This window comes from Magallana gigas, chromosome 9 (genome assembly GCF_963853765.1).
Source record: "Magallana gigas chromosome 9, xbMagGiga1.1, whole genome shotgun sequence".
Taxonomy (NCBI): domain Eukaryota; kingdom Metazoa; phylum Mollusca; class Bivalvia; order Ostreida; family Ostreidae; genus Magallana; species Magallana gigas.
In genome coordinates, this window is record NC_088861.1 from 4212671 (window position 1) to 4231692 (window position 19022).

The 19022-nt window shown below is 33.1% G+C and overlaps 1 protein-coding gene across 4 annotated transcripts in view; it reads right to left on the reverse strand.

The window, feature by feature from the left end:
• The window catches only part of LOC117691263 (myosin-11), a 120163-nt gene that overhangs the window by 84719 nt on the left and 16422 nt on the right, over positions 1–19022 (reverse strand). For 3 of the 4 annotated variants that reach the window (XM_034476946.2, XM_034476945.2, XM_034476943.2), the window contains one exon: positions 1023–1151. The exons of the other annotated variant lie outside the window; for it this stretch is intronic. In XM_034476946.2, coding sequence (XP_034332837.1) covers positions 1023–1151 — 129 coding nt within the window. The remainder of the gene's footprint in view (positions 1–1022; positions 1152–19022) is intronic. 4 annotated transcript variants of the gene reach the window in all.

The window sequence follows — 19022 nt, forward strand, 5'->3', positions numbered from 1 at the left end:
CATCAAAAAAAATTAAAGAACGCATTTTGTACAGAATATTATTTTTAGCAACTTTTGTTCTACATTGCTTTTCAAAATACATCTCCTTTTTGAGATATGAGTGATCGAAGTTTTGAACTTTTGGACCATTGAACCCCCTAATTACATAATATACATTTATGATTAAGATACTGTATAGATAGGCAGCTCTACAATAAACATTTTTGCTTCTACGATTAATAACAAATTATTGTTCAGTAAAGAGTAATTGTAAGAAGACTTTAGAGCCCTCTTGGCCCCTAATTTTAGGGCCCATGCCTTTTTCTGATATCAAATGAAAGCCCATAAAATTTCAAACAACTTCTGCATTACATGTTTTAAACAAAATATTTATACGTCAAAAAATATTACAGAAAATATGCGAACATTTCGTAAAAAAAAAGTTGGTGTTAATTTTTAGGTTCAGGCCAGCTTCGAGGCCTTAAGCAATTTTCATAATAGGAAGCAAGGGGATACATCTACAGCCATTCATCTACAAACCCTGAAATTCTATTTCGATTAGTTTTAGAGGGGATGCGTGGACAAAATGACCCTAAAAATTTGCAAAATCGTCAATATTTGAAACCGGAAATGACGTCATAAGCTCAAAGTTTAATAACCTCGAGTATGTACAATCCAAAACAAGTTCAGAAAATTTCGTGGAAATCGGTTAAAAAGTTTATGAGATATAAGCCACCAAAAAAGTCAGATAAGAATAATTATAATGAAAAAAAAATCCGAAGAAAAACAAAAGGGGTCTTCCGCTGGAAACGGAAAACCCTAGTTATGTTAATAAAGAAAAAACAAGATTTTTAAAAAGTAAATACAGTAAAACACGGTTATAGCGGACACGTTTATAATGAATTAACGCATAGAGCGAAGTGGTTTTCATTCCCTGAGACTTTATCACAAGTTGTTAATTTGACGAATATAACAATTTACGTTTATAACGAAGTCGCCCGTCCCTGGCATTTCGTTATAAGTGTGTTATACTGATATCTCACCATCGATTGATTTTGACAACTTTGTTTGGGCCGTTTCCAAAGACGCTAAAGCGGATGAGAACTTTTGCTGTGTATGTTCCGACAGTGTGAACTGGACATCAAACTTGGCTACGGTTCTGTTGAGGTTTTCTGGAAACATAATTATAGAGTGTAATACATGATTTTCGATTGAAACATTAGAACATGCAAGTAAAGATTTATTTACTATAACAAGTTTGTCTTTTATGTGATGTAATATAAATGACCTATGATAATTTGTGAAACCAGAGGTTCCTACAACACTACATATACATGCATTGTAAAAAGCATGGATGAATATCAGTTGTGTTGTTTTTTTAGCCGGGCTCTGTTGAAAGCAGAGTCCTGGCTGTAGGCAGGCAAATCGCCAATGCTACTATAAATAGCAAAACTTCAAAAGTAAACCAAAAAACCTAACAGCGTCAAAGTAAAAGCTTCTGCTATACCAGATAATTACACAAAGAGCCATGTTTTGTCAAAAGTGTTGGCATTTTGTTTCTTTTTTTTTTTGTAATTTTAAGAGAACTCTTTCTTTTTTAGTGTTCTTATTAATAACTTGTTTAAAAAGAGACTATGCATTATGGATACTTACAATGCGCATGAATTCTTATGAACTGCTTTGCTGCGCGTTGAAGAAATGGGGATTAAATATATAGCGCTTGTTGCAAAATTCAAGGCAGCAACTGTTGAACTTTTTCTACTAGACAGATATATTTTTGTTTGTAGCTGCTTACAAAATTTGGTCGCTCTCTGACGATTTGCCGACATTAAAAGCATAATTATGAGAGAGAGAGAGAGAGAGAGAGAGAGAGAGAGAGAGAGAGATTAATTTTTAGTCTTTACCACACAATATGCATAAAGACACACCAAAAGAGCCCTGCTTTCAATACTTCAGTACTTTGATTAATTTTAAGCCCGCTGATTCAATGAGGACGAAAAAACCTTTCATTATTTTAATCAATGCATTGACATTGGAATTGAAAATCTTTGGTGTTTTATTTATTATATAATTATCAACATTAAAGTAAATAAAATAAAAACAATTGAAACAAAGAAAGAATTTTCAAATAACTTTGGCCGTCACCTTAAATATCCATGAGATAAATTTTTTAAACATAGATACATGTAAATACCTGATATATCTGTAAATACCTGTAAATACCTGTAAATACCTGTTATCTCTGTATGGGAGTCCTGTAGATTCTGTACAAATGATCTAAGATTACCAAACTCCTTTGTTAAAGAATTTTTAACTTTCAAACTTTCAATTGATGTGTTCGAATGGCGTTCAAGTTCAGAGTATTTCTTGTCTCTCGATTCATTTTCAATTTCCGTGCGTTCTTTGAAATCCAACAAGGTGACAGAGAGGTATCGCACTTCTATTTTGATATCATTGAGAGCAGCGTTTGTTTTGTTAAACATTTCCTGTCTTTTGTCGTCCGATTCTTTTTGAATGACGTTCAGCTGTCCCTGCAGAGCACTTACGTTGTCACTAACGTTCTGAAATTTCGTTTCCAGCTCCATGCTCTTGGCCTGACTGATTAGGCTACTTTTCTTTAGCTGGCCATTTTCCTGCTGAAGAGAACTTACCTGAATGTTTAATGCATCAACCGTCCGCTGTAGTTCTGATATTTTTGTTTCACTTGCCGCAAAATTTTCTTTCAAAATGCTGATGTCATTTACCAGAGCATGGACATTCTTGACCAAAGCGAGACGGATAACAGTCTCTTGGTTAATCATCTGTCGTAGGAAGCTTATTTCGTAACAATCCGGTGCTTTGTTTTCCTGTAATGTTGTTGTCTTGTTGTTGTTGTCGGTAAGACGCGAACGCGAAGAATCTGCTTTCTCTAAAATAAAAGCAACACATATCGTTAAAATAAAAACCAACTTCATTGTTCGGCTTTGTTATTTAGGTGCTGCAAACAGGCGAGAAGATTCGGACGTTTATAAGACGATGCCTCGTGCCGACTCTTTTGGTTATTATTGCATAGCAACTTACTCTTACTGCACAATGTTAGTTTTGATGCGTATATATTCATTGGGAACAATTTGCACGACTGTCAAAAGTTACTTGTTAACATATTTGACTTGACAAATTATCACCTAAAAATACGTGCCATACATGATTTTTGAGAGTTGAATTTAATCAACTCATCTATGCAGTTACTCTTGCAAACCGGAAGTGAAACAGTGTTTTTACCTAAGCACAAATCATCGCCACTGTCAAGACTTTGTTCTTGAAAATAATTGATGAATTCGATGTAATGCAATGTATGTAATGTATGCTGAAGCATTGCCTTTCAAGGAACTTATTATTTTTATTATTAATACCTTGAAAATAGTCAGATTTAAAATTATACGAACAATTTAGATATTTTTTGTAGTTGTATGTATTCCATAAAGTCTCGTTCAACCCGACGCTCGGCAGTCTCCGTAAATCTGCGACAAACAGAGAGTCTCTCTTGCTTGTCGGAGATTAACGACGACGGCTGAACGTCAGGTTAAACGAGACTAGTGTTCAATATTGCTTGGATCCATACATTTTTTCAGAAATATTTTGATAACTTACATAGTTTGATGGAATTAATTCTATCTTTACCTATCACACAACATGATTCATATGGGATTTCTCAAAATTCATGTCGGAAAAGTCTGAGAATTCATATGATAAAATTGTGCGAAATTTAACTAAAGATTAGAAACTACTTGCCATGCAAAATAACATATCGTTGATTTTAAAATAAATAGTTATGAATAAAATCCACTACCGTCAGGACTTCAGTACTTTGATTCAAGAATAAGGTTACCAAAAATCTAAATCTTATTAAAGGTCATTTAGTTTATTTTCTTTAAATGTTCGAAAAATTGCTTTTCTTCAATGCAAGAAGATGATAAAACGGCTTTTGTAATCATTTCATGATCTCTCTCTCTCTTTCTCTCTCTCTTTCTCTCGCTCTCTCTCTCTCTCTGCACATCTATTATAATTGTCACACATTTTGTTTTATTTTCCTGTACTGTTGTTGTCTTGTTGTTGTTGTCGGTAAGACGCGAAGAATCTGCTTTCTCTAAAATAAAACCAACATATATCGTTAAAATAAAAACCAGCTTCATTGTTCGGCCTTGTAATTTAGGTGCTGCAAACAGGCGAAAAGAGTCGGACGTTTAAAAGACGATGCCTCGTGCCGACTCTTATCTTTGGAATGCTTAAGTTTATCTTTAGATATAAAACCAAGCTGTTTCTTAAAAATGGTATCATAAAAAACATTCTTTGTATCAAAAAATGAATTTACTGCCAAAATACTTGGCACCAAAACAATTACATAAATTCCATGACTGCTAGTGACAGTTTTGTTTTAACATAAGGGTGCTTCTTATCAATAGAAGTATTCAGAAAATCATTGTGCTTGTTATAAAAACTAATTGTGCTTCTTTTAAGTAACGTTCAAGGTAATCTGTTAATACTCAAATGCGTCTTTCAGGCGACGGTCGTCTGACGCAAACAATGTTAATGGTGCTTTTGTAATTAAATGTAGAATGTAAACCTCCTATATTTTTGTATCAATTTAGTATACTTATTGTAAACTTTTCCGTTTTTTGTCAGCGTTTGATGTTTTGTGTTTGTCATTAAAGAAGCATTCCTTATTCACTTTTTCTAATTTTTTGTAGAACATTTCAAGATTTTAAACATACTTTTCAAGGTATTATATTATCTTTAAAGAAAACAATCGCCTATATACAAAATACACACAAATCAAGATTTCATTCAATTCATTGTTTGAAAATGAAATATTTAACATACTTTCATTGATAACATGTTGTTTTATATACCAATTAATTGCGCTTCGTTTATTCTATTTTGGTTATTATTGCATAGCAACTTACTCTTACTGCACAATGTTAGTTTTGATGCGTATATATTCATTGAGGAACAATTTGCACGACTGTCAAAAGTTACTTGTTGACAAATTTGACTTGACAAATTATCACCTAAAAATACGTGCCATACATGATTTTTGAGAGTTGAATTTAATCAACTCATCTATGCAGTTACTCTTGCAAACCGGAAGTGAAACAGTGTTTTTACCTAAGCACAAATCATCGCCACTGTCAAGACTTTGTTCTTGAAAATAATTGATGAATTCGATGTAATGTAATGTATGTAATGTATGCTGAAGCATTGCCTTTCAAGGAACTTATTATTTTTATTATTAATACCTTGAAAATAGTCAGATTTAAAATTATACGAACAATTTAGATATTTTTTGTAGTTGTATGTATTCCATAAAGTCTCGTTCAACCCAACGCTCGGCAGTCTCCGTAAATCTGCGACAAACAGAGAGTCTCTCTTGCTTGTCGGAGATTAACGACGACAGCTGAGCGTCGGGTTAAACGAGACTAGAGTTCAATATTGCTTGGATCCATACATTTTTTCAGAAATATGTTGATAACTTACATAGTTTGATGGAATTAATTCTATCTTTACCTATCACACAACATGATTCATATGGGATTTCTCAAACTTCATGTCGGAAAAGTCTGAGAAGTCATATGATAAAATTGTGCGTAATTCAACTAAAGATTAGAAACTACTTGCCATGCAAAATAACATATCGTTGATTTTAAAATAAAAAGTTATAAATAAAATCCACTCCCGTCAGGACTTCAGTACTTTGATTCAAGAATAAGGTTACCAAAAATCTAAATCTTACTAAAGGTCATTTAGTTTATTTTCTTTAAATGTTCGAAAAATTGCTTTTCTTCAATGCAAGAAGATGATAAAACGGCTTTTGTAATCATTTCATGATCTCTCTCTCTCTCTCTCTCTCTCTCTCTCTCTCTCTCTCTCTCTCTCTCTCTCTCTCTCTCTCTCTCTCTCTGCACAATTATTATAATTGTCACACATTTTGTTTTATTTTCCTGTACTGTTGTTGTCTTGTTGCTGTTGTCGGTAAAACACGAAGAATCTGCTTTCTCTAAAATAAAACCAACATATATCGTTAATAAAAAAAACCAGCTTCATTGTTCGGCCTTGTTATTTAGGTGCTGCAAACAGGCGAGAAGAGTCGGACGCTTATAAGACGATGCCTCGTGCCGACTCTTATCTTTGGAATGTTTACGTTTATCTTTAGATATAAAACCAAGCTGTTTCGTAAAAATGGTATCATAAAAAACATTCTTTGTATCAAAAAATGAATTAACTGCCAAAATACTTGGCACCAAAACAATTACATAAATTCCATGACTTTTAGTGACAGTTTTGTTTTAACATAAGGGTGCTTCTTATCAATAGAAGTATTCAGAAAATCATTGTGCTTGTTTTAAAAAATAATTGTGCTTCTTTTAAGTAACGTTCAAGGTAATCTGTTAATACTCAAATGCGTCTTTCAGGCGATGGTCGTCTGACGCAAACAATGTTAATGGTGCTTTTGTAATTAAATGTAGAAGTAAACCTCCTGTATTTTTTTTCCAAGATCATAAACATACTTGTCAAGGAATTATATTATCTTCGAAGAAAAGAATCGCCTATTTACAAAATACACACAAATCAAGATTTCATTCAATTCATTGTTTGAAAATGAAATATTTAACATACTTTCATTGATAACATATTGTTTTATATACCAATTATTTGCGCTCCGTTTATTCTATTTTGGTTATTATTGCATAGCAACTTACTCTTACTGCACAATGTTAGTTTTGATGCGTATATATTCATTGAGGAACAATTTGCACGACTGTCAAAAGTTACTTGTTGACAAATTTGACTTGACAAATTATCACCTAAAAATACGTGCCACACATGATTTTTGAGAGTTGAATTTAATCAACTCATCTATGCAGTTACTCTTGCAAACCGGAAGTGAAACAGTGTTTTTACCTAAGCACAAATCATCGCCACTGTCAAGACTTTGTTCTTGAAAATAATTGATGAATTCGATGTAATGTAATGTATGCTGAAGCATTGCCTTTCAAGGAACTTATTATTTTTATTATTAATACCTTGAAAATAGTCAGATTTAAAATTATACGAACAATTTAGATATTTTTTGTAGTTGTATGTATTCCATAAAGTCTCGTTCAACCCGGCGCTCGGCAGTCTCCGTAAATCTGCGACAAACAGAGAGTCTCTCTTGCTTGTCGGAGATTAACGACGACAGCTGAGCGTCGGGTTAAACGAGACTAGAGTTCAATATTGCTTGGATCCATACATTTTTTCAGAAATATTTTGATAACTTACATAGTTTGATGGAATTAATTCTATCTTTACCTATCACACAACATGATTCATATGGGATTTCTCAAAATTCATGTCGGAAAAGTCTGAGAATTCATATGATAAAATTGTGCGAAATTTAACTAAAGATTAGAAACTACTTGCCATGCAAAATAACATATCGTTGATTTTAAAACAAATAGTTATGAATAAAATCCACTACCGTCAGGACTTCAGTACTTTGATTCAAGAATAAGGTTACCAAAAATCTAAATCTTATTAAAGGTCATTTAGTTTATTTTCTTTAAATGTTCAAAAATTGCTTTTCTTCAATGCAAGAAGATGATAAAACGGCTTTTGTAATCATTTCATGATATCTCTCTCTTTCTCTCTCTCTCTCTCTCTCTCTCTCTCTCTCTCTCTCTCTCTCTCTCTCTCTCTCTCTCTCTCTCTCTCTGCACAATTATTATAATTGTCACACATTGAAACCAAGAGAAGTCAATACTTTGTGTAAAAATTATCATTGCTCATTTTATTTTATAGACAGTAGAAATAACACGGATAACAAAACAAATTTGATATATACATGTACAAATACCTAATATTCCTGATATAAATCGAATTTACAGTTCGAAGCATTTCAAATGCATTGAATTGATCAATGACAGTAAAAAGCATTAAGCTAATTAAGTACGTAATAAAAAAAATTGCGCACTTCCATGTTAATCTATCAAATGAGGTTTATTAGTACTTTTTCCACCGCCAACAAATTTTAATAAGTCTCTTATTAATATTTTTTTCATTTCATTCTAGTTCACCTGGGTCACTCAGGTGACCTATTGCAATTGGTCGTCGTCCGTCGTCGTAGGTTGTGCGTCGTCTGTTGTAAATTTTTTGATTTTAATTTCTTTTTAAAAAAGTACAATGCCAATTGTACTTTTTTTAGTTATAACATCTAAATCTAAATTGTAAAATCTATTACTTTACCACCCCAAGGCCTCAATGGCGGGATCAAATATGCTAAAAATTCTAATATTAAAGCCCTCTACCAAAATTGTGAAAATCGGCAGTTATGGGTTCAAGCTTTAGGGTGTGGTCATTGATAAAAATGTATTTAATCTTAAAACTCTTCTTTTTTACTCCAATAAATATTTGAGAAACACTAAATTCATGTCATATTATGATGTCCATGGAGTTTATCTAAATTGTGAAATACATTGCCCCTAAATCAGATGTTATGACCATAGAACAGGGCCAAATAATATAACTATATAGTGAAAATGTATTCAATCTTAGAAAATTGTCTTTATTCCAATATTCTAGATAATTAAAAAAAAAGAACACCAAAATGCATGATTATAATGTCAATGAACCTGTGGAATCAATGGACCGTGGGTCAGGGGTTCAGGCCCTATCGTGGTGGCCAAAATGTCCATTAAGTGAAATTGGTTAAATCGTAGAATATCGTTTTCTCTACTCCTATATATAATTATATTCAAAGATAACTAAACGCATTGTTATTAAGTCAGTGACCCTTACGTCAAGGGTTCATGGCTTAGACAATATAGCAATATAGTTAAAATAATTATATAATTTTTTTTCTGTTCTTTCACAGACGTAGGAAAAAATCAAAATGCATTGATTTAAAGTATATGATGTCCATTTCTTATTTTGTGAATATTATTGCCTATTGGGGTAGGGTTAAAGCTTTTATAAAAAGTGCGGGGGGTGTAACAAAATAACCATTTAGTGAACATGTATTTGTTTGAGGTCATTTAGATTGTGTCTGTCGGATCAGTAACCTATTGTCGTCTGTCGTTTGTCGTATATCATTTTTCATCTTAAAATCTTTTAATTTTCTGTGTAATGTATGCTTGTAGCAATTAACTATTTGCTTTTTGTGTGCCCCTGAAAGAAGGGTATAAATACATGTGATCCGATGTAATGCGACATCCCCCTAATGAATTAATGTTTGAAAACATCAAATGATATAAGTGAGAGTAATATTAAGAGTAGTCTCTGATTAAGGATTCCCAAAAAAGCTTGAAATACAAACATTGGATACCCTGATAGGTCCATTTAAGGGCTGTGGTATTCAGGTAACCATGAAGGCCTATGAGTCTTTTGTTTTCAGATAGCAAGGCAAAATGGTTTTGATGATTATGTATATTTTTAGTCCCCCTTCGAAGACGGGAGGGCATATTGCTTTGCTGCTGTCTGTCTGTCGGTCGGTCCACCAATGGTTTCTGTTCATTTTCTTCGCAGTAGTTGCACGTATTGAGATGAAATTTGGTATACAGATTTTTTTATAATAATATCTAGGTCAATTTTGATTTTAGGTACGATCGGGCAATTTTCGACAGAGTTATGCCCCTTGGACTTAGTAAAATTGAACTTATTTGCAGTTTCCGTTTATTTTCTTCGTAGCGATTGCATGTGTTGAAATGAAATTTGGTATACAGATGTATCATGATAATAACTAGACTAAGTTTGAATTTTAGTACGATCGATTAATCTATGACAGAGTTATGCCTCTCGGACGTAGACAAATTCCACTTATTTGCAGTTTCCGCTCATTTTCTTTGAGGAGGTTGCACATAAGTGAAATGTAATTTGATATACAGATTTATCATAATAATGTCTAGGTCAAGTTCGATTTTGGTTACAATCGAGCAACAATTTTTGACAGTTATGCACCTTGGACTTAGAAAAATTCCAATTTTTGCAGTTTCCGATAATTTTTGTCATGGATGTTTCCAAGGGAGGAAGCATAAGTGTATCACAAACAACTCTTGTATTAAAAACTGTACATATAAATTTAGCTACAAACGTTATCATATCTGTGCTAAAAAGATGCTAAGAATAAGATTGGTGTTCAATCGCTGATCATGACGCCATTTTCTTTCTAGCATTCCTTCAGTGCCAAGATTATAACCAATCAGTCACGAAAGCTATTTTAAAGATGTTTGATAGTGAGACTGAATGAATACAAACTTTGCCCATCGCGTAATTTTGTCCTCTCCCTTTCCAGTCTTAAAAGCCGTAACACATTGTCTCAATTTTTACATGTATCATTACGGTCGTAAGACAGTTTGATAATTAGAACCGTTCCACAAAGAGCTTGGACTTTGGGGAGAACGTGATAAACTCCGATTTGATGAAGACGGGGTTTACACATTGTTAACTGTCCAGCCATTGGCTAATAGATATGCATAGATTGAACACAATGACACTCGTCCGACTTCATCAAGGGATGTATATTTTACTGAAACACGTCAATTTCACACAGCAGAGCAACGGTTTTGACATTCTATGAATATATATGAGGTTCTATTAGCGAATTAGAAGAAAGGAAGTCAATGTTTGACAGCTTGTTTTGATGAGCAAACCAGATATTAACATCCTACCGAAAGTCCAAGCTCTTGTTAAATTGGTTCTATTTTCGTTTTCTTCAGAAAATGGAGCTGAAAACACTACTTCTCTTCTCGTGTTTTCTCGCCCTGGCCAGTGGTTTTGCGTTGATTTCAGGAAGGTCATCCAGTGGCCTGCCTTACTATCTAAAGCTACCTGACAGAGACATCCTAGAAACAGTGCAATTTCCTAAGGTAGTTGTTCCTTTTTGATTTACTTTAAATTTTGTGAGTTAGTAGTATTGTTATCATATTTATGATAATGTTATGTTATGGGATGCTATGTCTTCATCTTTGATAAAATATCAGTTCATTTTAATTTTGTATTCATCAGCCTACAGGAAACCCTGTAAAAACAAATGTACACAACTTCTAGGAGCATATCAAATTATGACAGTGCCCAGGAAAACATGTAATAATATCACCGGAAGATTATTGTTATTTTCATTTTTTGTTTTGAATAGAGTTGTTTCCTATTTGTTTATTTTTTAAGACTGCCTTGGTTGTCTCTTGGGTGCTATCTTTGAACTTATAGAAATTTTGCTCAAATTTCAACAAAAACGTTGCCTGATAATTATGAACTGAGTGCCATGGAATAGGGAACCCCTATATATACTATGTACATGTACTTTTGAGGCTGTTGAAAAGCGTAGCTATGATTGGCTTGTGGGCTCGTTATTTCCTACATTTAAACATGTTTTTTATTGGTCTTAGAAGCAGCCTTTACATCATACACAAATTAAAATGCTCCCCCATGCATACTATATATATTTTGTTCACCATGACGGATATGATTTATACATTGTGATTCACTTTCTTTTCAAAATATGAATCAAATTAAACTTCGTTCACGATTTTAGTATATAACACCGTGCATCAAAGGGTTTGGCAGTCAGTTACAAATCTGATAATCATGGAATCGAAACTTGCAAGGACTTAAATTGAGATATTATACTGTGTCCCGAGTTTTTGCTTCCACCACTTTTTGCTTGATATTTCAATAATAGTAAATACCTTTGTGCTCAAACTACGTTCATCCACTAATATGAAAAATGTCCAGATTATCTGTTTTGAGACACCCCCTCTACCGCTTCAGGTTTCAAACATTCCAAAATTGAAAGTCTTCGGAGATTTTGCATTGCATCAGCCATTAATAAGCCCCGATGATAACGTTAAAAAATTGTGCGATGTATTCCGAGTGTATTCCGAATGGAGAAAAGATGTAAACATTTCCCATTATAAAACTCCGTAAGAAAATTGTTTTCGTTCCTGTGAACTTTTATGAGTGAAAATGGATAATTGTTCAATGAAGATATCTTGGATATATTCCCTTTCATCGATTTCAATTGGATTTCTTTCACAGGTATGTGTATTTTTATTAAAAATCATCAAAAATTGATAGAAGCAATAACTTGGGACAGACTATAGTAAAATGAAATATCTGGATTAATATTGTATTTAAAATATAAACCGCTTCGCTGTTTATAAAGCGTAAACTGCACCAAGTTATGTTATATTGTATAACATAGGTAGAAATAAAATTCATTCCTTAAATATATATCGCATAGCCCCCTAACTCCGTCACTTTCAGGAATCTCCTCGCCGTTTGAAATCAAGTACGATTATGACGTCATTTTTTACATGTCGAAAATCTTTGATCAGATCTCAACAGTTTGCAACGGTTTAATTTAAGAATGTGTCAAAAAATAACAGAATTAAACCTTGTTCATTTTATGCACCATTAATTGAGTGAAATCAGCTAAAGCTTTTTCACGGGTGCACTAAAATATCGATATTTCTGACATGCGGGCCCATTCGATCATTTACGGTGGAGCATTTTTAGAGAGGTCAAGATGAAACATTTCACATGTAATACATTTTTGATTAAGGTAATTAATACATTTTTTTCAGTCCGCAATAGCCTTTATGCACTACTCTTGATAATAACGTCAAATCGCTCATGCCGATACGTTTGCCTCATACAGGGTATAGATATATCCGGTATATCGCTAATTAGAATATGCTATATTTCTAAAAATGTAATAAATAAATGATATAATAAGTAATATATTAATTGATGATATAAAATATTTGAAATATGTAAGGACAGAAATCAAACGGCATCCATACATTCTGAAAAGGCCATTGTGATTGTTGTTACATGGACCCATTTTTATTCTGGCGATCATTTCATTTCGATGAAATTAAATACAATTTAAATTGTATGCACCATTTTTACTTATTATAACTTGGCCTAGATACAAATGGAGTTTTAACTAAATTGTTAATGTGTCTTCATTCCCTGCCATATCATAGAGTATGTGGGTGACGGAGTTAGGTTCATAAGATATTATAGGCACGCGTGATAAACGTTGTATTCAGAGGGCTTATTTGAATAAAAATAAATATATTTTTGTTAATAATTTTATAAATTATATCGTTTCAGATTATTTTTAGTGATTGCAAATGATAAAAACCACATAAAATAATTCACAGAGATACGCAGGAGGTTTTCTGCTTATGGTGACGGAGTTTGGGTACTCGGGGATATACTACAAAATTTGCCGAGATCAAAGAAATGCCGCGGACATTATTCTCCAATATACCACGAACGTCATCAGAATAAATTATCAGATCAGAAATACCTATTTGTCTCGCACTAATCATCAAAGTACGACTTCAAACCGTAAAAAGTTTTAAAACCATGTCAATTTCACGTGTAAGTTCCAGTCAGAACTATGTGTATTGTCTCAAAAATGTTTTTTTAAGAGATCAAAGCGGCTGTTCCTAGGGCCTCCTTAGCACATATTAAAAATCGTATCAAATTGCCCTTAAAATATTAAAAGTATGATTTAAAGATATATTTTATAAATAAGTGAAGAGCATTAAAAATCTAAAGAAAAATTATGTCGTCTGCATGTGATTCTTTAGATCGATGCACATGTAAACATTACTAACAAAACCGTTGGGATTAGAGTACACGGAACAGCCGTCCAAATTAATTAATGACCTAGATCGTCTCCCTATTGGAGAAACGATCTGTAGAAATACTGGGCTGTTTGTAGAATAGAAATAAAGTTCTTGTTACCGTGAATGTTGCTAACGCCTCGGCTTTTATATTTCAAAACAACATTTATCGACCACAGAGTTATTCTGCAACATTCACGAAAACTTGTACTTTTTTCTTAAGTATATTTAAGTATAGCACAAAGCGTGAGAACTAGTATATTACTCAACAAAAATCAAGGACCACTCGATAAAGTGCTCTTAATATTATATCTGTCTACTTGTCAATCTATCTATCTATCTATCTATCTATCTATCTATCTATCTATCTATCTATCTATCTATCTATCTATCTATCTATCTATCTATCTATCTATCTATCTATCTATCTATCTATCTATCTAACTATATATCTATCTATTTATCGATCTATCTATCGATCAATCGATCGATCTGTTCCTTACATTCCTCCAGTATCAAATGGTAATTTTAATTTAATATCAATTAAATTTTGATTACACGCATTTTGATTATCAAATTTTCATATTAAATTAAATGCAATGACTTTTTTTGGCAAAGACTCCTCAACTTCATTCTATACTATATAATGAATATATTATTAATTGTGGTGAATTATGACTTATTATCTGCCAAATTTGACTACATAATTAATTACAAAATATTAACTTATTTTAAAAGTAATGATCATGTCAGCCTTCATCTTTACAATGTGAAGGTATTGTGCTTACGGAACTCCACACAAGCCCTTGACATAAGTCACCTTAATTTAAAACATGACGAGTTATGTACCTTAAAAAAGAAAATAATAATAGCACAATACACTTTTTGCTCTCTGTAGTGCTCTCGTTATATGGAGACCTGTGTGCCTGACCGGGACGAATGTTGTGGAGAGTTTACATGTCGCAACATTCTCCGCGACTTCTGTCTCTACCCACTGGAACAGTGCAGATGTAATAAACTCCGCATATATCAAGGTGGGTATATCGGCATAATTTGAAAGTTTAATATTAAGCATCGGAACCTAGTAAAGTAGCATAAAAACAGTGTTCATTATCTAAAATTTACATCGATTCGGTCGACGCGAGTCCAATATACATGTAACAGAAAAGAAAAATCTGATGATTTGTTGGGATTTATTATGCATCATTTCAAGACACGATTCTTTAATCCCTAAAGAAATCATCTTTAATTTTGATCAGATCTCTCCTGCGACACTTGAGAAAAGATCTATTTAAAAACAATGGCAACTCAGACGTCATTGTTATTAAACACTATAGGGCCGCTTGTGCCCTTCCTATGCATTAGTTGGTATGATTGATTGGCTCAAAAAGGAGTGATAAGGGGTAAACACTTTTTTCTAATTTGAACAAAAATGTGTCGCATAATAAACATCCTAGTATATCTCTTTAAGAAATAAATCATTAACAAAACTTGATATAAACGATAAATTTAAAATGGAGGTTTCCCATCCTGCTTTTGCGTGTTATCGGAGAAGTGGGGAAGAGGTTGTCGTTAGTTTTGGTTTCTGATGATAATCATTTGTAATAGATACTTATAAATTACACTTCTGTATAACATACACTATACACAATACAATTCCTTATGCCATACACGATTGTCACATTTATATTCATATATTTTAAAACTTAATTACTTACTTACTGATGCTACAATGATACTATTTTACATTTTCTGTCTAATACCGTGCGCAGAATGATATGTGATGGGCATTCCAGTGTTGTTATGTTTCAAGAATTTACTTTGTAGTTGTATGTCTAGGTTGACGTATGATAGAGAATAGAAAAACTTTATAGATCAGCAGAGATGATTATTGCATTGAGATATGTATTTAATAATGATGTATTTAATTACAAAATCATTTATTTTCAAAAAAGGAAAAACAAATTATATCGCAATGTTGCACAATAAAACAAAATGCTCACTCCACTTAAAAACCCTCTAGTTCCCCACAAAACTAAAGAACGTTTAAAATTTCAATTTTTTTTCACTTATGCTTTGAATGAATGTGCACTGCTGAACTGATATAAAATTAGTTTCAATTGTTTAATGTTCAAAGTTAAATTTTAAAATTTACAATGATCAATTGTATTTATTTTCGTGACTTTCATGTTTTATTTTTTGTTCTGTTTTAGATGTACGCAGATAACTCAAACGCAAGAAACAGGGAAGAAAAGATTACCATATTAAAAACTTTTAACGTCAACTGTCAATCACGTGATCTATGACATGAGAATTTGTTTATCTATTTTTTTTTTTTACTGAAAACTTAACAATAATAAGGAAAACCAACAAATACATTTATTTTGCTAGATTCTTGCCTTCGAACTGTCACACAAATGTTAAATAACACACAGTTGTTCTTTATACGTTTTATTTTATAAACTTATAAAAAAAAAATTCGGCAAATATAAAACTTTCAACGTCAACTATGAATTACGTGACCTGTCACAAGAGAATCTTTGTATGTATTATTGTGTAGAACATAAAAATAAATGATGAAAAACAATAAATACATTTTTTGTATGCTTGCATTCAGACTGTTCTACGGATGGTAAATAACACCAGTTGCTACTTATATAACATTTTTCAAATCCAAGTTAGCTAGTTCTTTACAAGTTATAAACTTATAAAAATTCACAAAAACGACAATTCCCGTTGAATGTCCTGTACAAGTAGTATATGTATTCAACATTGTACATAAAAGACCTGCTTGGCTATAAGTATCCCAATGGAAAGTACACAACATCAAGAACATGGACTACACTGTCATTCGGTTGTTGTATAGTGCTTCCTCCTCGACAGTGTAGTATTATCCTTAATACAGCAATTGTATTTTCTAAAATCATGAATAAACTAGTGTGATTAGCTTTGATGCAGCAGATGTGGCTAAAAAAAGCTTTAACTTTAAGTATAAAGACAGAAACAAAATAAGAAAAACATTCAGATTTATTTACCATTTCAAAGTCAAAATTTCCATATATTCCATACTATGTCATTTAACCCTCATGTTTTGAATTAAAGTCACTGACAAATACCTAAAGATTTTTTAAATAGTGGCCAGAAATGAAGATCAAAATAAGCATGCACAAAAGGGTTAACAATATAATGTACAATAAAAGCTCTTTGAAAAATGACAAGAATGTTAAGTGAAAAATCGTCCAACGTGGACCAAAACCTTGAGGGATTCTTGTTCGAAACTATAAGCAGTACAAATGTCGGAAGGTAAAATATAATGTAAAATATAACAATCGTCACAAACATTTGCGTAAAATTGTGACGTACACGCCGTCTATAAGTATTCTTCTTTCTGCTGATTGATGAATCCAGGACGATTTGCTGTGCCTCTGTGTAGTTTGGAGTGCTCGTTGCCTTCGTTTCACTTAACTTATCAACATCAGCAACATCTTCTGACAATTTCGAAGTTGTCATCGCAAGTCCTTTCGTCGTTCGTTTAGAATTTCGAATACTATTGAACCGATTATAGATTGTTATGCCTATAGGAATGTATAGTGCCACTGTGGATATCATGACAAGTAAAATTAACGAGAACTCCAAAAGGAAATAGAGTTTTGCATATGTACCCAACCGATCATTTATTACTCCACAAGAAGTGACGTTAATTTCTATGCCGTTGTATTCAACAGAACCTTCAATCCGTCCCATTAAGAATAGCATTGGTAGTGTAGTTATAATCGAGATTGCTAAAACAAAGAGAAGAACAATTTTCCTGGTCTGTCCCGTCAATTGGTGCCCATTTGTTCGACAAATTTTAAGGTATCTGTTGACGGCAATCACAAGGAGCATGGCAGCAGAAACACTAAATGTAAAGGTGATTAAAAAACAAAAGCCTTTACATAAAAAATCCCAATGAAACGTCAGGCTGTAAAAGTAAATAATAATTGCAAAACTGCTTCCGCAAATACATGCTAAGAGATAGGCAAAGCGAGGTAAGGGATAAAATATCGGTATTCAGCTCTAGGCATACGGCAGGCATAGAAGTAAAGAATCACACTATTTCCCGCCAATCCGAGAAGAAAAAGGAAGGACGTCAAAGCTATGTTAAAGTACATTTTCTCTCGAAAATTCAAATTGTAGTTTTCCGCGGTGTAATGCATTATAATATTTTCGGTGTTCTGACTGTTGCAGATTAAAAAAAGGTTTCTCTCGTTAAATGTGCATCAGTATGCTCACCATCCTAACAATGTTTTTAACTTACATATGGGCTCTAAATTTATCAGTTTTAGTGACATAATATGAACAACCACCTTTCTATGAAATTCAACGAAAGAAGTTTGACAATAAAAAGTTTAAAATACAGACAGCTCTATTATTCTTCACATCTTTTTTTATCAGCTTGTAAAAACCACTTTACATCCAATTGAAGGCAACTATTTTCAAACTTTGTAAATTGGTATTGTGGTAGAGTCAAGTATATGGCATCCCTACTAGCTCTGGCTAGTGGGTTAACCCTTAAGCTCGATCGGTAGAGTGCTGGACGAGCGTGCCAGAGGACCCGGGTTCAAACCTCAGCAGAGGCATAAAGTGTCTCTGTTACATTTGGCGCCTACGTTGGGACCTGGGTATTCTCTGGCGGGTGAAAGAGATTGTCTCTAGTACTTCGCCCCATAGGTGCTGGCACTCCAGGAGAGTCGGGACTCCTCTTTCCTTGGAGGGGGACAATGTTGTAGAGTCAAGTATATGGCATTCCTACTAGCTCTGGCTAGTGGGTTAACCCTTTAGCTCGATCGGTAGAGTGCTGGACTAGCGTGCCAGAGGACCCGGGTTCAAAGCCCAGCAGAGACATAAAGTGTCTCTGTTACAGTATGAAAATACATAGAATGATGCAGCTTACCTAACCTGTGGATGCTATTAGAAGTCTAACTATATGTGCTTACAGGTTTTCAGACTCAACATCGATATCACTATTTCATTTAAGCCATGTATGCCTGTATGGCAATATATAATAAAACATACCTAATAATGCTTTAGGAAAAAACTAATTATTGTATTCTTTAATTTTGATACCCTGTATTAAAAGGTATAGTGTTAATACATACAGAAATAGTCTTTGTTTTACTTTCCCCATACAAAAAGAAACATACAAAGACAATTGGTGTACGTAAAACCTCAGTGGAATTTTATTTGTTCAATCAGATACACTTAAGCATCTTCAAACTAAAGCTCTGAGGTGCAGAGGCTAGGTTTCTGAATATAGATAATTCCCATTTCAGCACAAATACAAACATGAAAAAGGTTTGATAGAATCAAATTTTTGGGGACAACGGAAATGTAAAAGATTATTGCGTTGAA